The sequence below is a fragment of the Neophocaena asiaeorientalis genome, unplaced genomic scaffold (assembly GCF_003031525.2).
Source record: "Neophocaena asiaeorientalis asiaeorientalis breed wild unplaced genomic scaffold, Neophocaena_asiaeorientalis_V1.1 scaffold138, whole genome shotgun sequence".
Lineage (NCBI taxonomy): Eukaryota > Metazoa > Chordata > Mammalia > Artiodactyla > Phocoenidae > Neophocaena > Neophocaena asiaeorientalis.
This window is the reverse complement of record NW_020172632.1, coordinates 7,336,331-7,359,479: the sequence shown is the minus strand read 5'-3', so window position 1 is coordinate 7,359,479 and position 23,149 is coordinate 7,336,331. Positions and strand designations below refer to the sequence as shown.

The window sequence follows — 23,149 nt, the reverse complement described above, 5'->3', positions numbered from 1 at the left end:
ATGCTTCCTAATGTCTGTAATAGGAAATGTGGAGCACCCCCTGTAGATATTCTTTCCAGAAGAATTGTACCTAAATCTGATCAGACATCTAGAGCTAAATATTGCAAGAGTACTTGTTATCTTTTAAACTTGCCTGGAGTTGCCACTTAGAATCTTAGTGGATGTTGAACAGAGCCTTGTGTCAGGTTCACATGAGGTAGCTAATGCTGAGCATTGACAGTTACGTGCAATGAGCAGAAGTGAAGTGGCTTCAGAAAGCTCCACTGTCATCTTCCTGTGGGGAGAAGGAGGGCAGGGCTGTCAGCAAATGCTGCCCTCAGACAGGGACCAGAGCAGCTTTCACTGCTGTGACCTGAAAGAATGCCTCAGGACAGCTTTGCCTTTGGTCATCAAAATTCTGTTATATTAAATCTTGCTCATGGAACAGTGAGACTTTTCTGTTAAGAGATATTAGAAACGATAGGTAAGTTTTCACTGTGCTGATTATAATATGGGTTGTCATGTCAGGGTGTGTGTGTGAAACAGAGAAAGAAAAGCTGACTGTGGGGAAGCATGCAGTTACCTAGTTGCTCTCCGGTAGTTACCACCACTGCCCGGCGCCAGGGAGCAGATGTTTCTGCCTGACCGTGCCCTCCGCCACATCTGAGGCTGCTGCCTCTACCGCCCTGGTGGTGTGGAGGATTGGATTGGGTCGTGCCTTTGCAGCGGGCAGTGTAGTATCCCAGTGTAACACTGGGTGTGCCAAATATGATGGACGTGGCTGATAAACCTTAAAACTGCTGTCATCGTCATCATCATCATCATCATAGAAGAAGAAGAAAAGAAGGAAGCAGGACCTTTTCAGCCTCACATGCTTCTGAGAGGACTGAGTGATAAGGAAACGTTGGGAGGGAAGAGGAGAGGAAAATGAAAGGATGGAAACACCAGGTGCACAGGGGGATTGGGAGGTGCTGTGTCGACTCAGAATTTTGAACTTATGTCTTATTCTGAGACATTGAAGGGGTGCCAGGGAGAACTACTCCTGAGTGAACAGAACTTATAAAATTTTAGGTTCTTTGCTTGTACATCTCTTGAAGTCTGAATTTACATTTATACAGATACTCATCTTAGAGGAAGAAGAAACAGGAAAAAATCCACTTTCTGTGTTCAAGGGTCTTGTTTTCCTTTTTCTCCTCCTTCCTCCCTCACAAGGGCCTGTGTGTGCTGACGCTCTCAGGAGACTTGAGCTGACATCTTGGAGTATTTTTTTTCTTGGACAGTAGGTGGGACCATGTTGGGAAGGTTGGGTTATAGAAATCTATCTTGCTTTTTCACACCACGTTTCTCTCTATGTTAGGATTTTCTTGTTGGAGTGCAATGTGAGAGAAGTACGTGTCGCTGTGGCCACCATCCTGGAGAAAACCCTAGACAGTGCCTTGCTTTATCAGGATAAGGTCAGTCTTGTTTTCTAAATGTTATTTACACATTCTGTTTTTACCAAATGTTTTAAAGTGCATATAATAAGAAAGAAAGCCTAGGATTAGAGTCTGGTAATTATCCACATAAAATACACGTTCTGTGCACTGACTTCCTGATAAATGCCAGGCTAGAAGGCATTCTGTCCTCCTCTCCTCAGATCCCAGATGTCAGGGTAGGCTAGGAATTCAGATCTGCTTTGGTCTGTGTCAGGATTTTCTGTCTAGAGCACTTCCTTCTCAGAGTCTTCTCTTGAGAGTTTGTGTTCGATCTCTCTGCATTAAGACCAACCTGAGTCTAGAGTCTCTAGTCTAGACCGACAGTCATTTTGAGCCACCCCTGGCTTTGTCTCTTCCCTCCTAAGTTATTTTCATGATCCGAACCTTCATTTGGCAGCCGGACCAAATAGTGCCGTCCAGTGTGGGGCATTGGCCACAATAGTTCCTTCTTTGATCTCCGTTATTCCCTAATCCTTGTTCCTGTTCCTCTGAATTTCTTCTTCTTCTTAACCATGTTTTCTGTAACATATTTTCTTCTGGTTCACAATGCCACACGTGCTAAAACAAACCATGGTATTTATTATCATCCTCAGTCCCCCCAAATTTTAAGTCTTAGGGACATAAATGACATGAGTCTGATTATACAGTCTGTTATGAAGTCCTAGCAAATACAGCAGTTACTTCCCAAGTTTGCTGTTTCAAACAGCTGACACTACATGGAAAACTTTGAAAAATGTTGTTTTGAGAACGAATTGGCTCCTTATAAACTGCTTATAAATTGGCTGGAGGCAGGGTCTCAATGAACTGAAGGCAAATTCTAGGAATTGCTGCTTCAGATTCAGATGTTGGCTTTACTGTTCAATCCTTTAAAGAGGCCCTTGATCCACACCCAGTGCCTGGCACCCAGGCACTTATTTCCTTCAGCAGTCCTGAGCCGGGGTGCACCGTTAGACCAGACATGCTCAGGAGCTCCGCTCAATCCAGGATGGAGAAGGAGGTCAAATATACTCTTCAGGGAGGACCTAGAGGAAGACTGTCTCTCTCAGTTCCAGGGATCCTAAGGAAGTGGAGGTTTACTCTAAGGCATTGGCTTTCGATCAGCTTAAACAGCAGAACCATTTTTGGCAAAACCTTACCTGGTTGCAGAATATATAAAAATAGGTCATTGGGAGCAGCCTTAGGACAGTTAGGATACCGTTGCTCTGAAGTACCCCTGTGGAAGTTTTCTCAGATATTTAACATAAGGACCTTCTTACTCTCCTCCTTCCTCCCATGTACAAACCCGGACAAAGGATAAAGGCAGAATTAGTGTAGTCTCCCTACAGATGGGGTCAGGCCATGGGGCATCATCCCACCAACCTCTAAAGGCAGGGCTGCAGTGGGGAGAAAGGGAAGGGAGTGGTGGAGGACATAAACCATTTGCCTCAGTAAATTCTACTTGATATCCAGCTGATGTATTTTATGTCTATTTTTACCCCATAATGGAAATGGTACCTCTTGCTACCCACTTTATATTGTAAAGTACTTTGAAATGAAGTGCTACATAAATGGTAGATTTTACTGTATATAACGAGTGTGACAGGATGGATGGGAATATTTCGAAAGTCTGTGAGAACCATCTCCAGAGGAAATGAACTGATAAAGAGTAGTAAGGCTGGTCTTAATTCTCAGATCACACATGAATTTCTAGGGACTTGTCCAAAAACAGTTGGGGTGGGAGGGAAAGAAGAAGCAATGTGATGACCAAAATGGTTTCTAAACAAATAAAATGTTTTTCAAAGCTTTCCATGAGGCGTCAGCGGGCTTTCAAGTAAGTTCACAGTTGAGTCGATATTACCGTTGTCATTCTGTCAGGCTGTTGCTCTCCATTTGCTCCATTGGCTTGATTTCTAGCCCCTATGCCTGTGTCTGTGTTTTTTATTCTTTGCATCTGTGATTATGTGAAGAAGTAGCATAGTGGAGGGAGGGATTCAGAAATATGTTACCTCTAAACCCCCAGCCTTTTAAGAGACAGAAAGAAATGGGCTCTGCAGAAAATGTGACGATTAGGCAGTAGAACCGTGCCCTTGAGTTTGAAAGCTAGGAAACAAAACTAGGCTTTTCTTTTAATTATTTCTACGGTTCCACCAGTCTTCCCTGGAAGATCAAATTGATAATTCTGTTTTTGCTCTCCAAAGCATAAATCCATCTGAATCTGAGACTGGATTGTATCAATCAGACTTTCCTTTTGTTCTTATGGTGATTTACTTCAGATTAATCCTGTTACAAATGTCTGTCTTACACTCTTTTTCTTTATGTAATTTCATCTTTCCTCTAATCAGTTAAAGAGCCTTCATCAGTTACTGGAGGTACTACTTGCTCTGTTGGATAAAGATGTTCCTGAAAATTGTAAAAACTGTGCTCAGTACTTTTTCCTGTTCAACACTTTTGTACAAAAGGTAAATGATTTTTTTCCTAATATAGCAGATTGATAGTCTAAAGGAATTTTATATGGGCAAAAAATTCAGACTGGTCAATATAGGATCTATATGATATGGTTTTATGAGTGTTTCTTCTTAAAAATCTTAATTCGTGCAATTATATTACTTGCAAGAATTCCAGTGTACGTAGGGATCGTTACTTACTGTTGGAGTAGAAGTCTGCATTGAAACTAGGGGCCATTGTGCAGCACTGCAGGGCTGTTAGATTTTTAACAAGTACATGTAAATTATACCATTTAAAAACTTAACTGACCACTGAAGACTTCTCATTTAACTGTATTTTTGGAATAGATCTCTGTCTGGATAGGAATATAATTTGTCATTCTCAATATCTCGTGACAGCAAGGAATTAGGGCCGGAGATCTTCTTCTGAAGCATTCAGCTCTGCGACACATGATCAGCTTTCTCCTGGGGGCCAACCGGCAGAACAGTCAGGTAATGCCTACTTTCGTTTATCCCCGCGAAGTGGCCACAGTTTTGGAAGCCACAGTGTTTCTCTTTGTAGGGAATAAATATTAATTTCATCAGAGTCCAGGTATAAGTACTACATAGCCTTTAAAATTCTTTGGAGTTCAGTTATTTTTACAGCCTCCTCATAGAATTTATTTTAAATGCTGTAAGCAGTGGGAATGACTGACTAAGATATCACTCAAAATGCAAAGTGCTGAATGACCTAGGAGGAAAGATGGGTTCTGCCTGGGGGATTCGAAAGCATTCAAGAAATAGTGGCATTGGGTCCTCCACTTGCTCTCTGGGGCTGTGAGCAGGCTGTGTTGGCGGACGTGCTTACACGGGATGCTGGTCACAGGCCAGGATTCAGATGTGGGGTTGAACCATTAACACGCTGAACGATGTTGCTGCAGGTGTGATACTCATATTCAGAAAATGAAAGGGAAGTGGTTTCGTGATGACAGGGTCAGATATATCAGAAAATGAGTCTCCTGTTTGGAGTTCCCGTATTGGTGTGTTTCTCCAATCATTGTATTTCTTCTGTTTGATAGATTTAAAATACACAAAATGTGAACATGCTGTAATGGTAAACACTGTTTATGGAACTGGCTACTTTTCACGCCGTACCTCTGAAACTCACAATTCAGTAAAGCAGGCAGTTTCCTCCCCATTCTCAGGCAAGAATTACAGCTCAGAAGAGTTGTGACTTGTGAGAACCTTGACAAGGTCACAGGGCTAAAGCTCTGGTTTCCCCTGTATGTGATGCATTGCCTAGGGAAGCTTTCCTTTCTTTATTAAGGGAGACAGACTTGCTACTTAGGCCTCCTCTCAGCTTCCTCTCATACCACCTTGCCGCTGTGACTCTAGTGTTAAAGAAACAAATACTGACATGCTCTGTGTGTTGACGTTATGTTGAGATTTACAGTATCTGTTTTTCACTTCGAGCTTTTCCTTATCAGGGATGCCACTGACACTGGCGATTGATTTAAATTCATTGTAATTTAAATAAGATTTAATTAATGGTGTTATGTTGTATGATTGATATTGTTTTGCATTTATGGAGCACACGAGTTTGAAAACATTCTACCTTTCATGTTTCATTTGGTCCTCACAACCACGAAGTGGGCGGAACAGGTAGGTTATCTCTGTCTTTACACAAGGAAGTCAGGTAGAGAACTCACCCACATCCGTGTGGTGCAGCGAGTGGCAGAGGAGAGCCAGGCCTGCAGACCTCCAGCCTCACAGGCTTTCCCCACTATACTGGGTGTAGGAAAATTACCTGGCACAGGGTGAGTGCTCAGTACCTGAATTCAATACATAAATGGATTTGTTTTAGAATACGAGATAATATACATCTGCGTTAAGCCACTCTTAAGCTGGCTTAAAACCCATGACTTTTTTGGACTTTGACCTGTCCTACTGTCACACATTGAGAAAGAATGTGGCTCAGAGTATCAGGAACCCGCACACACCCTTCTAACCAGAGCACTAACATCCACTTTATTTTCTCTGACAACAGATACGTCGATGGAGTTCGGCACAGGCACGAGAATTTGGGAACCTTCACAATACAGTGGCATTGCTTATCTTGCACTCAGACGTCTCTTCCCAAAGAAACGTTGGTAAGCTTTAACCTGTCTCTAATACATCAGGAAAACAGAGACATGGTGAGTTTGTCAGTAACACGTGTAACGTGGAGAGTAACAATGTTGGCAGTTAAATGGGTGTTACTTGTTTCTCATTTGGCTATTTGAGGAACACTTAAAGTTTTTTGTTTCAGTCCACGTTAAACTTCACCTTATTTTACTAGTTTGTCACAAGAGCAAGCCAGTCATTTCTTTGGGGTGGGATATAGAAGTATTTAACAACACACTAGGGTTAAAGGTACATTTCTACACTGCTTCTAGGCCTTGTCATGACAGCAACGGTAACAGTGATAACACAGGAAAGCAGCTGAGAAGTAGTCAGTGTTTCCTGTGTGCTGTACCTTTCCGTGGGGCTCGCAGTTTGTTGTGTTGAATCCTCTCAGCAAACCTGTGAGGGCAGTTCCCCTCCTGTGTGTGCAGAAGCTGAAATAGGGAGAGGTCTAGTAGCCCCTGAAAGTCTCACCACTAGTCAGGGGCGTGGCAGCCAGTGTGGAATGCAAGCCTCTGACCCCCGAGCCTGTGGTAGGGTTTTCATGTCATCTGACCAGGAAACTAGATAAAAAGCACAGGGTATCCCTCTGATCTGGGAATGCCGATGGCTGTCTGAAGGGACGTGGGAGAGCATTCAGACGGTCGTGAGCTAGAGTATGCTTCCTAAACTCTGACTCGCTCATCTACAGAGGCAAAGCCACTGCATTCATGAGTTAGAAAGGTTTGCAAAAGAAAATGAGAGTGAGAGTCCTTGCTTTTCTAGCATGTGGGGTAACCCCTTCCACGTGGGTTGATTCTGCACAGCACAGGTGGTGTTGGCCATTGAGCAACAGAAGTGCCTTGTCCAGGGTCTCTTCAGAGGCACTTTGGGCATTTTTTTTTTTTTTCATGCACTTTGTATATTTTAACTTCTTTGGAAGATTGTCTTTGGTGGAATCACCAGGAGTCTAGAGGTCTTACACCTACATCCTGGGCATACATTGAAAGAGAGGGGTAGGTGTTTTCTCCCATCTCATGTCTGTGAGGGAACAGTTGTAGGTGCTCAGTGGTTGCATGTATGAATCTTGAGGGGATCTCTTTGCCTTTTAGAGTCGATTTCATGTGATAATATCCAGTAAAGTGGGTTTTTCTTTGGTCCCCTAAAGCTCCGGGTGTATTTAAACAACGGCCGCCTATTAGCATTGCCCCCTCGAGTCCCCTGCTGCCCCTCCACGAGGAAGTCGAAGCCCTGTTGTTTTTGTCCGAAGGGAAACCTTACCTGTTAGAGGTACGTACTTATTCTGCTAAAGCCACTTTCTTTTTGTTTTAGCTGTTTTCTTCTTTTTGAGGAAAAATGCCTTTTGTTATAAGTTGTATTTTGTGTGCTGCTCTGATGAAGGGGAGTATTGTTAAGAGAAGTGATTATTTCAAATAATTTTATTTCCTGTATGTGTGTCAGGAAGAAATAAGGACTAAATATTCTTAGTCCTGTCTGCAACTAAGAATTGGGCCTCAAGATCCAGCCCAGCTAATTACCCCTCCAGGTCCCAGCAGCTAGGTACATGGCACCTCCCCAGTCACAGCCATTCAGTTTATTATCAGAGAGTTTATTCCCAGTCTCTTGTATGTGTCCCTGGTCCTGGAACACTACAGCTCTGAAGCACATGGGTTTTTCAACCTCGGGAGTATGGAAGTGGGCTGCTCACAACCCCCCATTGTGGCCCATCCACAATGAGTCCCTTTCCCTTCCACCCAGAACTACCCCCTCTTGAGAACGTAATCTTCCAGTCCTTCCATTACTTGATTTACATATATATGACTGTGAACATAATCATACTGGTTTTTAGTTACATCAACAGTGCTGTGCTATATATCTCTTTTTTTTTTTTTAAGCTTAATATTGTGGATCTATCGGTGGTTATTTTAATGGGGGAGGAGGAGATTTACCTTTAAAAATCTGATGAAGGTGACTCCCGAGAGAAAGGTGCACATTTGCACAAATTGTGTTAACTCTCAGACAGACTCAGACTATTTTGAGGCAATGTTGATGATCATAAATCTGAGCAAATTTCAGTGAAAGTCAGACACAGCATATCTATAGTAACCTGTGACAGAAGAAAGGCTTACTCCTCTTCTGCCCTCTCGCTAGGTAATGTTTGCTCTGCGAGAGCTGACAGGCTCACTGCTGGCGCTCATTGAGATGGTGGTGTACTGCTGTTTCTGTAACGAGCATTTCTCCTTCACCATGCTGCATTTCATTAAGGTAGGACCTCAGGAAACCCAGTGATAGCCTGAGAGCCTGTGGGTGAGACACTAAGAAAGCATTCCTCTGGCTCCCAGGCACTGTGTTTCTTTTAATAATCTTAACTGTTTTTCCTAATCATAAAAATAGTATATACTTATTGGTTTTTTTTTTAATGAAGAATAAAAAAGAACTCAAAGTCTGACCATTTATAATATTCTCATACATTTCCCTTTTATTTTCTATGCATGTATTTTAACATAATTGGGATTTTATTGTCTTTATGATTTTGTGTCCTTTTTTTCACTTGACATTTATAAGTATTTTCCATATCATTAAAAGTTATCTGAGTCTATTTCATTCTCTCATGTACCATAATTTACTTAGCCATTCCCTTCCTAGTGATGCACATTTGCATTGGGTTCAATTCTTAACTATTAAGAATAATATTTTGTAGTTAATGATAATGTTGTGGTGACCATTATTGTGTAAAATGGTTTTACAGTTTTAGATTATTTCCCCAGGCAGTCTCTAAAATCTCAAAAGTAGATTGATTTTTGTCACCTTCTGAAATAGTAATGTATGCAGTTCATTTATGAAGCTCTGATCAGTAATACGTAACTGCATTCTCTAGGTGAAAAGCTAAAACGTGCAAACAAGGCCAAAGTAATTATTTATGTTGCACTTATCGGATGCCAAGCACTGTTCCAAGAATATTACCTGTTTAACTCCCTTAATTCTCAAATACATAAGTCCTTTGAGGTAGATATGTTTTTATCACCATTCTGCAATTGAAGAAACTGAGGCACAGGGTCACACAACCAGTAAGTAGCGGAGTGGGAGTTTGAACATCAGCCGGGTGGTTCCAGGGCTGTGCTCTTAACCATATTGTTTACTACCTTGCTGGGGATTATGAGAAAAACCTTTAAGCCTACACCTAGCATTTTTATTTGTTTTTCATCTTTAATTTTTAATTACATGGATAATACATAACTGCATTCTCTTGGTGAAAAACTAAAACGTGCAAACAAGGCCAAAGTCCACCTTGACCACCACCAGCCAGGCTCATCCCCTCTCCACCCTACCCCACGGATCAGTATTGTCACATTATGTGTGTCTTTCCAGGCCTCGTTCACTTACTTAGTACCGTACCTGGCTGCAAGTGCGGCGCTGTAATGCAGTATCCTTTCCTACTACTCATATGTACAAGGTTACTAAAATGCACAGGACTCTGAGTTTTCTGAACCTTGCTTTCTTCACTTAGTGTGTCTTGGTAGATTTTTCCACTTCCTAAGCTGAATTTCGTTATATATTTCACTCATAGCATGCTGATCTCAGAACGCTCTCATTTGCATTCTCATAGCTACTCCAGCATGTTCAACAAAATAGGATATGTATAAATGAAATATAAGTATAAACTTAGGCTTGTTTAGTGACTGAAAATTATCTCCCTTCCTTTCTGCTTTTTTTCCTGTCTCCTTCCTAATTTCATAATAAAAGATCAAGGAGGGTTAGAGGTGGGAGGACCATAGAGGTTGTTTGTTTCAGTCCCCAGATTTAGCATTTGGGGAACTGAGATGCAGAGAAGGGAACGACTTGCCCAATATCAGCCAGGAGGTGGTAGAACTAAGGCTGGAATCCAGCACTGTTGGTTGCCACTCCAGTGTGCTTTCCACTGAAGACTTACTGGAATCTTTGTGCTTTTAAAAAATATTTCAGAACCAACTAGAAACAGCTCCACCCCATGAGTTAAAGAATACGTTCCAACTACTTCATGAGATGTTGGTAAGTCATAAATGATCTAATTCACTTGCATTTAGGCATTTACTAGTCAGCATGTGTTCGTGAATAAAAACTGTGTGTCCTTGTGTTGCCTTTGCTCTCCTTTGGTCTGTACTCACTGAGTCCTCTTCATCTCAGCCATTTTTCATGCATTACTGACTTAGAAGTGAGCGATAACAAACTGCCTCATAGGCACTTGCAGTTTGGTGAGGGAGCCAGACAAGTACACAGGCCATCACAGTACAGAGAGCAAAGGCCTCACCACGGACAGGAAACTGTGATCAGCTCAGATGTGATCTTGTGTGACCCTGTGACCGGCAGAGGTGAACGGCTGGCTCTACAGTTCACTCGAATCTGAGACACCACTGACTGTCTGTGTACTACTGAAAACACCTTCATGATCCAAAAAACTGAAACGTAATCCACCGTAGGGTCCATCCCAATTTCAGAAATACGAAAAGCAGGGGCTAAAATTCAGTTGTAATCAGTGAAATATAGTTTTATTAGAAGCTGAACTTAGAGAGGTGGAGTGAGCTGCCCAAGGCCATTGTTCAGTAAGTGACAGAGCCAGGATCTGAGCCAAGCGACTGGCCCTGGATCCCATTCTCTCCACCAAACCCCTGGTTTGCTCAGTTAATTGTAGAGGTAGAGCTAGAAGGAGTGGGAACTCGTAGGGCTTGGGGAAGAAGCCCAAACCAGACCAGGAAAGGCTTCAGGTACCAGTGCGTGTAGACTTTTCCCTGTAGGTCAGTGGTGGTACTCTGGTGGCCAAGTTCCACCTACATGTCTATTTAAGTTGGCGCAAATTGTCTTGTTTTTTACTTTCTGGATCCCAGCCTGTCTTGAGGAATCAGGTAACCTGGCCACACTGGCTCCGTTTCCTCCACGCCCCATCACCTAGCACAGCAGCGGCACACCCCCTCGATGAGGCTTGTGGTCTCCCGTTCCCCAGTGTCCTCACCACTCCTCTTGTCTGCCGCGTGGCTCACGTCTTATCATCTTGGGCTCTGTAGACATTTAAGTTAGCAACTTCTGCCGTCGGTGATGGGCACCATGGAAGGGTTTGAAGCAGGAAAGCAATGTGACCTGATTTATTTCTTAGAAAGATTCCTCCGGCAGTTGTCTTGAAGGATGAACTAAAGAAGGAAGCAAGGTTGGAATTGGAAGACCACATAGGAGTCTGTGACAGTAATCTGAATGTGAAATAACAAGGCTTATACTAAGGAGAGACAGGAGTAGAGGGAGCAAAGGCCAGAACAGTAGGTGTTTAGAAAGAGAATCAGTAGAATTTGGTGACTGACTGTGAGCCAGTGAGAGACTAGCCCAGGGGCTTTTTAAAGAGGGGCGGGGGGGGGGGGACCTGGGTTCCCTTTAGGTCCCTTAGGCCTTGGCACAGGGTAGGCATTTAATAAACACTTTTGAATATGGCAGTACCTCATGGGTGCCGTTTCTAAGCAGTCTGTCTTTCTGGTCTTTACCGCCTTCTGGTCCTAGTGCTTTTGGAGGATCGTTGCTCCTTGGGGTGGGACTGCGTATTGTTCATCTGCCCGACGGCAGCCCATTTAGTTTACGGCACCACGCACGGTTCGGTGCCCGGGCATTAGAAGTACGGCGAGAGTAAGATGTAGATCCAGCCCTGTTTGGCGTGGCGTAAACCGCCACATCAACTTGTAGGCATGTGTTATATCAAAACTTCGACACATTTTTTGTAGACCATAAACCTCTTATCCTTGGGATCATGAAATATGCGTCCATATAACCCACAGAGAACTCTAGATGTTATTGGTAAGAACACGTATTAGAAAATAAGTGTATCTTCAAATATTACTTACGTAATAGTTTTTCATGTTTAGTTTAAAATTTAATACATTGTTGAGAAATATGGCAATGACTTGATATTTGTTTGTATTTGGTTTTGTTATGTTAGAAACTATATAATCTCTTGAATTATTTTGTTTTAAAGGCACCAGTGGCTGTAACACAAGTTCCTTCCTTCATTTACCAGCCTTTGTTTCCTGCTTCTCCCAGGTCATTGAGGATCCCATACAAGTGGAGCGAGTCAAATTTGTGTTTGAGACAGAAAATGGATTACTAGGCAAGTGTGGCTGCCTTATGGCGAAGTGTCTGCAGTGAATGTGCAGAGAGCTCATCGTTCCAGCCAGTCTCTCCTCCCTGGGGTCTGCCCCCCACGCTCTGCCTGGCGTGGATCAGTGAGGAAGCCACGAGAAGTCTGGTCAGGGCTGTTAGGCTCCCTCATTCTAGTCAGGAGAATTAGAGCCAGAGGATCTTATCGCCCTGGACACTCTCCTACTTTTAGTAAGACACAGTTTGAGGTCCTTTTACTGGGTCAGGTAAGATTTGGGGGTGCTGTGACTTTCTTCAACAAGCTAAAGTTTGTCCACTTAAGCAAGAAATCATTCATCCCACTCCGCAGCCATTGAGGAGGAAAAAACTAAAACCTTAGACGCAGGATGTTGTCAAGCTCATGAAATGTAATTTTTTTTTTTTTTTTTACCTGTGGTATGAATGCACCCAAATTTCTATTGTCTATTCATAAAAGTTTTTTGACAGAGTTTTCTCTTCCAGAAGGCTAAAGTGGCTTTAATGAGCTATTTCTTAGGAAAAGTTTAGTTAAAAATAGTCTTATCCAACTCCCACCATCCACCTGTGTTTCCAGTTAACTTGAGTCATTTTAGATTTTGCTATGTATTAAGAGAAGTTTTAGGATCTCTTTTTATTGCAGAAAGGAAATTTATGCTAAAAAGGTTCTGTAGCTACAGCATTCTAGCCCACCCCCTTTGGAATGGTGTACTCTGCTCAGGGCAGTCCCCAGGCTCTCTGGAACTTACAGAGGATACACTGCTCAAGAGCAGGGACCAGGCATTACAGTCATCCCTGGGTACCCACAGGGCATTGGTTCCAGGACCCACCTTGGATACCAAACCCCACAGACGCTCAAGTTCCAGAGTCCACCCTTCGTATCCACAGTTCTGCATCTGAGTATTCAACCAACCATAAATTGTGTAGTACTATATGTATTTCTTGAAAAAAATCGTATATAAGTGGACCTGCACAGTTCAAACCCATGTTGTTTAAGGATCAGCTGTTATTTATCTTTAAATGCTAAAAGCAAAGAGCAGAAAATATTTGTTGAACTGAACAATCACCATACATGTCCATTTATCACAGTAAAAGTATTTTAACCATTCTGTGTCTGGAGTGTGGTGGATGGAGAACTTTGAAGGCCTCTAGGTGAATTATCAGCCATTATAAATTTTAGTTCCTTTCCGTTCTTGTAAAAGTCAAACTTTCACCACCCTGTGTGTTTCTTGAATACTACTTAGTGTTTCTACCCACTAGAATTTAGGGAATCCAGTTGAGTCAGCACCACCGTGTTTTTGTTAAGTTTCCTATCTGCTTATCAAAAGAGCTGGTTGTAAGTTTTCAGAACAAGAGAGCTGTCGTCACCGGAACCCACTGTCAGTTTAGTGCTTTATTGTTAACGTTCCCTCTTCTGTCCCTTCAGCTCTGATGCACCACAGTAATCACGTGGACAGCAGCCGCTGCTACCAGTGCGTCAAATTTCTTGTAACTCTCGCTCAGAAGTAAGTATTGACTCGAAATGCAATGAGGAAATGGTGTTTTAGTTACAAGTCAAATATGACCAGAGGAGAAAAATCTGCCTTGTTTTAGTACCTAGAAAATCTGACCCAGTCAGGGCATGCTTGCTTGGATGGTACAGACAACTATTCAAACGATCTCCAAGAGATGTGGAGGGAGAGTGTTAAAGGTAACAGATCTTATGTAATCCAAGGGGGAAAAAAACGCTAAACCATCAGGCTTTATGCAGGAAGGGCAGGAGTCCAAGGCAGATTTAGGGGCCTCGACAACAAAAAGTTGATGAACCTTCACTCAGGAGACCTTTAGTTAACTACCAACTGTGTCGGCTTCTAGGTCCCCACTTTCAAACTTGTCTCTCAAGAGACAAAGTCATATAACAGCTAATTACACTTATGAACCCAGGCACTATGCTAAATACTTCGCCTGTATTCTTATTTAACCTTTTCAACAACTTTATGAGGTTAAGTACTGGTATTAGTCCCATGTCATAGGTGGTTTAAGTGACATGCCTGCCGTCAGAGCTAGGACTTGATCACAGGCTGACTGACTTCAAGGCAGAGGTTCTTTTTTCTTTTTATTTAATTGTGCTAAAATATGCATAACATAAAATTCACCATTTTAGCCATTTTTAGGTGTACAATTCAGTGGCATTAAGTACACTCACATTGTTAGTGCAGCCATCACCACCGTCAGTCTCCAGAACTTTTTTCATCTTCCAGAACTGAAACTCTGTACCCATTAAACAATAACTCTCCATTCCTCCTCCCTCCAGCCCCTGGCAACCGTCATTCTACTTTTTATCTTCATGAATTTGACTATCGTAGGTACCTCGCATAAATGGAATCACAGAGTATTTGTCCTTTTTTGACTGGCTTATTTCACTTATCATGATGTCTTCAAGGTGTATCCACATCGTAGCATGTTTCAGAATTCCGTTTCTTTTTAAGGCTGTATAATACTCCATTGTATAGATATATGTACACTATATTTTGCTTATCTATTCATCTGTCAGTTGACCCTTGGAAAGCAAAGGTTCTCAATGTTAGAAGGAACCTGAGTGGTTTGCAACTTCAGCTCCCCGATTTAGTACGTTGGCCAACAGAAGATCAGAGTGACTGCATGCTAACCCAAGGTTATTTTTTTTTTAATTGAAGTATAGTTGATTTATAATATTGTGTTAGTTTCAGGTGTACAACAAAGTGATTCAGTTATATATTTTGTTTCAGATTATTTTCCATTATAGGTTATTATAAGATATTGGCTATAGTTCCCTGTGCTGTACAGTTAATCCTTGTTGCTTGTCATCTGTTGTATGTATAGTAGTTTGTATGTTAATCCCATACTCCTAATTTATCCTCCCCACCCATGCCTTTCCCCTGGTAACCATAAGTTTGTTTTCTATGTCTGTGAGTCTGTTTCTGTTTTATATATAGATTCATTTGTATTATTTTTTAGATTCCACATATAAATGATATCATATAATATTTGTCTTTGTCTAACTTCACGAAGTATAATATTCTCTAGGTCCATGTATGTTGCTGCAAATGGCAATATTTCATTCTTTTTATGGCTGAGTAATACTCCATTGTGTGTGTGTGTGTGTGTGTGTGTGTGTGTGTGTGTGTATATATATACACATCATATCTTCTTAAACCAGTTGTCAGTTGATGGGCACTTGGGTTGTTTCCATGTCTTGGCTGTTGTAAACAGTGCTGCAGTGAACATTGGGGTTCATGTATCTTTTCAAATCAGAGATTTTGTCTTTTCAGGATTTATGTACAGGAGTGTAACCCAAGGTTATTGAGCGGACTGCACTGCCATCACTGAGTCTTGCACCGAGCTCTTTTTATAGTTTAATTTATTTTGCTCCAGATTTTCGCTGATTCTTAGGCATGGGTATTGCCATCCTTGGACTTGTACCAGAATGAGAATGAGAAATCTGTTGGGATTAATCTGCTGCATTTGAGCATCGTCAACAGATTTAAATTGAGAGCCCCATTGAAATAATGCATGAACACGTGTTTTCCAGATGACATAACATTGTAGACACAGATGGAAATCATTCTGCCACAATTGTGCGTTCATTAATTAGGCTTCATATTGGCAACGTGTCATCATAAGGCCTTGCCTAAAAGTGGCATTTCCAAGTAGTGTTGGGGCCACATAGCATGTCTGATGCCAGCAGACACACAGTCCAGACATCAGTAGTGTCTTTATATGTGCTTCCATACCCTGCACATATCACATTTTGTATACATTAGTGGCAATATCCCCGTCGGTAGTGTCTTCAAATAAGGACAGCTTTCTAGATGAGCAAATAAAAATGGAAAGCAGGGGTGCTCCAAAATCACATTTTAAAATAGTTTTTCCCATAATATCATTCTTATTTAAATCACAAAAGTTAAAGACTAGTTTGATTTTATCACGAGGTCATTTATTGGACACCTTAAAACTACTAGAAGAGAACATAGGCAAAACATTCTCTGACATAAATTGTAGCAGTGTTTTCTTAGGTCAGTCTCCCAAGGCAATAGGAATAAAAGTAAAAATAAACAAATGGGACCTAATAAAATTTCTAAGCTTTTGCACAGCAAAAGAAACCATAAACAAAACGAAAAGACAACCTATGGACTGGGAAAAAAATACTTGCAAATGATGCAACGGACAGTAGCTAAGTTTCCAAAATATACAAACAACTCATACAACTCGATAACAAAAAAAACAAACAACCCAATCAAAAACTGGGCAGAAGATCTAAATAAGCATTTCTCCAAAGAAGACATACAAATGACCAATAGGCATATGAAAAGATGCTCAACATCACTAATTATCAGAGAAATGCAAATCAAAACTACAATAAGGTAATCACCTCACACTGGTCAGAATGGCCATCATTAAAAAGTCTACAAATAATAAATTCTGGAGAGGGTGTGGAGAAAAGGGAATCCTCCTGCACTGTTGGTGGGAATGTAGATTGGTACAGCCACTATGGAAAACAGTGTGGAGGTTCCTCACAAAACTAAAAACAGGGCTTCCCTGGTGGCGCAGTGGTCGAGAGTCTGCCTGCCGATGCAGGGGACGTGGGTTCGTGCCTTGGTCCGGGAGGATCCCACATGCCGCGGAGCGGCTGGGCCCGTGGGCCATGGCCACTGAGCCTGCGCGTCTGGAGCCTGTGCTCTGCAACGGGAGAGGCCACAGCAGTGAGAGGCCTGCGTACCGCAGAGAAAAAAAAAACAACTAAAAACAAGAGTTACCATATGATCCAGCAACCTCACTCCTGGGCATACATCTGGAGAAAACCTCTCTCTAATTTGAAAAGATACATGCACCCCAATGTTCATTGCAACACTGTTAACAATAGCCAAGACATAGAAGCAACCTAAATGTCCATCGACAGAGGAATGGATAAAGATGTGGTGCATATATATACCGTGGAATACTACTCAACCATAAAAAAGATTGAAATAATGCCATCTGCAGCAACAGGGATGGACTTAGAGATTATCACACTAAGTAAATAAGTCAGACAGAGAGAGACAAATATCATATCACTTATATATGGAATCTAAAATATGATACAAATGAATTTATTTACAGAAAAAGCAGACTCAGACATAGAAAACAAACTTATGGTTACCAAAGGAGAAAGGAGGTGGGGGAGGGATAAATTAGGAGTTTGGGATTAGCAGATACACACTACTATATACAAAATAGGTAAACAACAAGGTCCTACTGTGTAGCACAGGGAACTATATACAACATCTTGTAATAACCTACAATGGAAAAGAATCTGAAAAGGTATATTTATAACTAAAACACTTTGCTGTACACCGGAAACTAATACAACATTGTAAATCAACTGTGCTTTAATTTAAATAAATAAACAGGTTATTTATTAAGCGTACAATTTGTTGTGGGTATTTTACTTTTCATTTTCCAGCTTGGAATTTTAATAGAATGCGGTGGGTGAGTTAGAGGTCGGTAAGAAGCTTTTCACCACATATTTATCTTTCACTGCCTTTTGAAGTTTAAACATGTGAATGTATCCAAACCAAAAAAACGTACACATCTACTGTAAAGACAACTGAACTTTAATGAAAGCAGTACTTGTGTTTCCAAATTTTAAAGTACTATATGTTAAAGAAGTATATTTGCAGAGAAAGCATTTGGCTAATAAAAATTTCCTCCGATCACCAGGTGTCCTGCTGCTAAAGAATACTTCAAGGAGAACTCCCATCACTGGAGTTGGGCTGTGCAGTGGCTGCAGAAGAAGGTGACTGAGTTTTTAACTTCTCCGGCTATAACATAGGAATCAATAGCAGCATATCTTATCAGGAAAAATCTCTAATTTGGAGACTGTCCTCAAAATATTTTCAGAGTTCAGACTTTTTTTAGTACAGTTGATACCTATCTTTATGCATTTGATTTGTATCTTAATACATGTGTTTTAATTTTATGGGTAAAAAGGTAAGGATGATTATATAAGAGATAATATTGATATTTTAATGAGCTCTTGAGAATGGAAGTGGAATCTTCTAAGAAAGAATCTCCTGATGTGACAGAAAGTCTGGGTCAATTTATATGCTATTTTAGATGCTTTTAATTTTTATTTTATTTATTTATTTGGCTGCACCAGGTCTTAGTTGCAGCACGTGGGATCTTCGTTGCCACATGCCGGATCTTTAGTTGCGGCACACGGGCTCTTAGATGCGGCATGCGGGATCTAGTTCCCTGACCAGGGATCAAACTTCGGCCCCCTGCATTGGGAGCATGAAGTCTTAACTGCTGGACCACCGCGGAAGTCCCTAGATGCTTTTTGTACTGTAATATCTAATGGTAGAAATCGTGGGCTCACGTGGGCTTATTTGTCATCTCTGATGACTTTTTTTTTAATATTTATTTTATTTATTTATGTTTTTGGCTGTGTCGGGTCTTAGTTGCGGCACATGGGGTCTTGGTTGCGGCATGCAGGCTTCTCTCTAGTTGTGGCGCGTGGGCTTTGTAGTTCGCAGCACGCAGCCTCTCTAGTTGCGGCACACGGGTTAGTTACCCTGCGGCATGTGGAATCTTAGTTCCCCAACCAGGGATCAGACCTGCGTCCCCCGCAGTGGAAGGCGGATTCTTAACCAGTGGACCACCCAGTAAGTCCTCTGATGGCATTTTTGACTTTCTGTCTCAGATGTCAGAACATTACTGGACACCGCAGAGTAATGTCTCTAATGAAACATCAACTGGAAAAACTTTTCAGCGAACAATTTCAGCTCAGGTGAGAGTTGTCTTTTGGTTTTGTGTGGCTTGAAATCCCTTAGGTAGGATTTTTAGTATGTTTCTCAGAAACTGCAGCCTCAGAAAAGAGGCGTAGGTTAAAAATGAGTACTGCTGGAAGAAACAATTGATTTTCTATGAAGAGACAGCAAGTTGGTGTACAGTTTGAGAGTTATTTGCCTGGAAGAAAAGCAATGAGAGTCGGTCAGTCTGGCCCCCACTGCCACAGAGGTTGATGTGAAGGCACCACCTCCAAAGGTCAAGTGAAGGGTAGTCTTCCTCAGTGATGCTGCTGCCACTGCACACCCCCTAACTTTTTCTTGTGTTTCAATCTCCGGCAGGACACACTAGCATATGCCACAGCTCTCCTGAATGAGAAGGAGCAGTCGGGAAGCAGTAACGGGTCAGAGAGCAGTCCTGCGAATGAGAACGGAGAGAGGCACTTACAGCAGGTACAGTAGGGCATGTCCTGGGTGAAAGGGCAGCACCTGCTCTGAGGTTCTCCAAAGAGAATCTCCATAATCAAGAGAGAAAGGAGACACCAGCTCCACCCTCTAGTGATCTCTGCTCAGGACTCAGGCACCGTGTGCTTAGGAAGCGGGACAGTGCTGCGCCGTGAAACTAAGCCCGGCTTTGGCCTCAGTCTCTGCTGGCTGTTCTGCTGAGCTTGGAGAGCGTCCTGATAAAGCCAGGCTGCAGGTGTGGTCCTTCCAGATGGTACCTTGTTCTGCTGGGTTATGAAGAATCACCCCTTCCTCCTCCTGCTCTCACCAGGCTTCCTGGAAACACAGACCCTTGAAAAGAAGGGCCTCATGCCATTGAAATCTGTTAGGGGAGTCAAAGCGTAATTTTAAGCTTATTTTTTAAGTATTTTTAATACTAATCGCTATAGTAGAAAAAGGAATGCAATATTTATTGAACACCTACTATGTGCAAAATAATGCAGCAGGTTTAAATGTAATGACGTGTATCGTGTCCTCCCTCTGGTCTGTAACCTTCTGTAAAGCTATCTCTGTAGCTCCATCACAGTGCATGGCACAGAGGCCTCATTAAATGAATCTTGCTGATGTTCTGTGTGCTGTTTTGTTTGTTTCTAAATCTTTCGGATCCTCGTAACAACCTCGTGAGGTCGCTGTTACCCTGATTTCACAGAAGGAAACTGAGACTCAGCATAGTGATTTGATTTAACCCAAGGCCACATTGTGACTGCAGGCAAGTCACTAGATTGTTTCTGTGACTAAACGAGAACACAGAAATGAAAGTGTTGCACAGTCAGGCATTATCAAATATAAGGTGTTACACTTGTTATGTTTCGTTGCCCTTTGATAAACATTAAGTAGTTAAATGAGGACATGTTTAAACTGCAGAACACAAGTCCGTTGGCATAGAAAAACTTTTTTCTCTAACTTAACTCTATGTATTTAACTTCTTTTCCTTTCCCAAAGGGTTCTGAATCGCCCATGATGATCAGCGAGTTAAGAAGTGACCTGGACGATGTCGATCCCTAGGGGACGTGCCCAGCACATGATGAGAAGTCACGTCACGGTTACTAGATGCTCAGGACCTTTTTGAAATCAGAATCTCATCCTTGAACCCTTTGGAAAAGCCTGGAGGCTGGACCGGGAGAGCCTGCCGTGAAGGGAGGAGCACGTGTTTTAAGGAAAGCACTCTTCAGCCCCCGGGGAAGGCCTGGGAGCTGTTTGGCAGCGGAAGAACTCCAGCCTGTGGATCCGCTGACCCCCGGGGGCACAGTCCGTATGTGGATTGACACTTTTGTGGAGATTTTGGGAAATAAAGCCGGTGGTAGACTGTTTTGTTACATGAACATAACAAGAGTGAGTGAGGATAAAGCTGTTGCTTTCTCTATGATGCTACAAAAGAAATTCCTTTGGTTTTTATATTTTAAAAAAAAAAAAAAAAGCAAGCTGCCTTTAGATGAGTGCGGGCAAATTTTTAATCTTGCAGTAACATTGAATAGGCGTATCCAATTTAAAATGATGTAAAGATATGTGATAAAAGTTCCTTCTCACTGTAAATTAGTAGTTAAAGAATTCAGTTTACACAGACCTTTGTATTTAATATGTCTCCCTATTTGTATAGAATTTCAGGCTGGTCTGGATGAGAGCTCTGCGCATAAACTTGGATCTTGATGAAATGTTACCAGGATCAAAAATTGGGAAATTAAGCTCTTTAAGGTATTTTTCTGATATAACTGAGATTGAAAGAGCAATAAAAAAAAGAAAATGCTGTGTTCTCCAGAAGTGCAGGGTGCGTTCTTTGACATCAGTTACTGAAGAATTTGCGAGTTGTTCCCAAAACAGATTTTAAAAAGAGCAAAATAAAAAGCACTTTAAGATATAATTTTATTGAGTTTGACTTCATAAAATCATCTTTTTAATGCTTGGAGACATATTGAATAAACTGTAGTCTTAAGTCGTGTGACCTGCAATCATTTGCTTTTGCTGAAAAATAATTACTGAAACCCTTGGTACTGGTTGTATATGAAGTTTAAATATTTGAGTTGAAAGACACTGCTTTGTGAGTTTCTAGACATTTTAACGCAGAGAAGGAATTTGAGACTTAGTTTCTCCTCAGCATAACTAATTGACACTAAAAAGATGAGGTCAAGAAATAACTAGTAAGCAACTGAGCAACCATCCATTTAGTTGTGTTTCCCAAGTCTTGTACTGTGCACTCATTTCAGGTTAGATGCCAGCTCCCCCTTTTTCTGGAGGGGAGGGGGGATGCCAACATATTTCATATATTTTGTATGTTTTGGGTTTTGAGTCACTACACACATTTTCAACCCTGTTTGCCTTTGGTTGTGTGCCCTGCCTGGTCCTGTGCTCAGCACGCACAGGACTAGGGGAGCCTCAGGAAGAGCCGAGTGGCCCCAGTCATAGATCTGCAGAGTCAGAGAGGCTCAGTGGACCTGTGACAGGACAGACAGCTGCTCCCACGGCACACTGCAGACCCTGTCGTCTCACGGTCGAAGGTTGAAGTTACGGTGCAGCCAGGCTGGATTGTGATTGTGTGACAGGCTGGTGGTGGCTTCTGTCAAAAGACACTGAGGAGGTGGAGGGCCGACACCTAAGAGCAGAGCTGCGCCCCAGAGGAAGGGTCAGAGGCAGCCGGCAGATTTTACGTGGTTCTGCTGTTCTTGCAAACTCGAGTGTGATGTTTCAGAATGGATTTTGAGCACGTGAATAACCCACGTCCTACTATCTCCCCAGCCGTCCCCTCCATCCCCATCCTCACAAAGCGACCCCACAGGGCGTGACGCTGAAATGCCAGCCGTGGTAAAGCGTGATGATATCACCCTGGCAGCTGCACTCTCAGGAGCCCAGATTCAGGAGTGAAATTGCCACTTCTGTCCCCTCCTTCCTATGGAAACAATGCCTTCCACAGCCCCCAGCACCTGCTCCCTCACGGTCATGTTCTTCAGGACCAGCATCACCTGCCGCTGACGTTAGGCGCCCTGGTTGATTTGCTCACGTTGTTGCTGCGAGGAACATCACTTTCACGTTGCCAGTAACCTTGATTTCCGATGGCTGCAGTCTACGAACCTGCTGATGACTTTTTTTTAATGTCATACGACAAAGTGACAATTACGACAGGCTTACTTTGGAAGAAGGGTCATTTTTACTGCCAATTTTTTTGGACCAAGATGTTTTTATAAATCTTTCAAAATGGTCTGCAAATCGAGTAGGAATTGCACAACTAAACTCAATGCTGTGTTTTCTCAAGAAGCTCCCTTCATGAGGCCCTTCTTAGGATGGCCGAATCAGCCCGTTAGAGGCGTCCTGGGAGAGAACGCAAATGAGCCTTCTGAAGGGCACCTGGCCCGTGACTTCCCCTGGAGCCCACACACGGCCCTGACAGAACAAACGCGGGCCTAGAGCACGTGTCACCAGACTCACCCTGTCTTGCTCCACCCTCCCTGCTAACGTCGAGGCGTGTGCCGTTACCTTTTGAGCTTGGAACGAGCAGACTGGAATTTTCCTCTGCTACCTCTTGTGTACAAAATCTTGTTTATAAAATTTCAAAAGGAAGTAGATAAACTAGGGAAGAAACTTAATTCTAAATTTGGTTCACTGAGTGGCAGTTCTTAGCTTCTGAGGGTATAAAATAAATTTTTCAAAAACAGAGTTGGGGGTTCACTGACATTTTTCTGTGTGTATCAGAAAATGGCTATGGTCGGGGGAAGGGGTGCCAGGGGCCAGTGACCTGGTGGGAAAT

General features: G+C 42.3%; 1 protein-coding gene across 1 annotated transcript in view; it reads left to right on the top strand.

The window, feature by feature from the left end:
- The window catches only part of USP24 (ubiquitin specific peptidase 24), an 85,430-nt gene extending 62,374 nt beyond the window's left edge, over nucleotides 1–23,056 (top strand). The window contains exons 42-54 of the mRNA XM_024739237.1: nucleotides 1,337–1,433; nucleotides 3,776–3,892; nucleotides 4,277–4,369; nucleotides 5,904–6,006; nucleotides 7,167–7,288; nucleotides 8,150–8,263; nucleotides 9,962–10,027; nucleotides 12,053–12,119; nucleotides 13,551–13,629; nucleotides 17,843–17,918; nucleotides 18,825–18,911; nucleotides 19,252–19,362; nucleotides 20,356–23,056. Coding sequence (XP_024595005.1) covers nucleotides 1,337–1,433; nucleotides 3,776–3,892; nucleotides 4,277–4,369; nucleotides 5,904–6,006; nucleotides 7,167–7,288; nucleotides 8,150–8,263; nucleotides 9,962–10,027; nucleotides 12,053–12,119; nucleotides 13,551–13,629; nucleotides 17,843–17,918; nucleotides 18,825–18,911; nucleotides 19,252–19,362; nucleotides 20,356–20,418 — 1,195 coding nt within the window. The 3' untranslated portion in view covers nucleotides 20,419–23,056. The remainder of the gene's footprint in view (nucleotides 1–1,336; nucleotides 1,434–3,775; nucleotides 3,893–4,276; nucleotides 4,370–5,903; nucleotides 6,007–7,166; nucleotides 7,289–8,149; nucleotides 8,264–9,961; nucleotides 10,028–12,052; nucleotides 12,120–13,550; nucleotides 13,630–17,842; nucleotides 17,919–18,824; nucleotides 18,912–19,251; nucleotides 19,363–20,355) is intronic.
- Nucleotides 23,057–23,149: the final 93 nt, after the last annotated feature.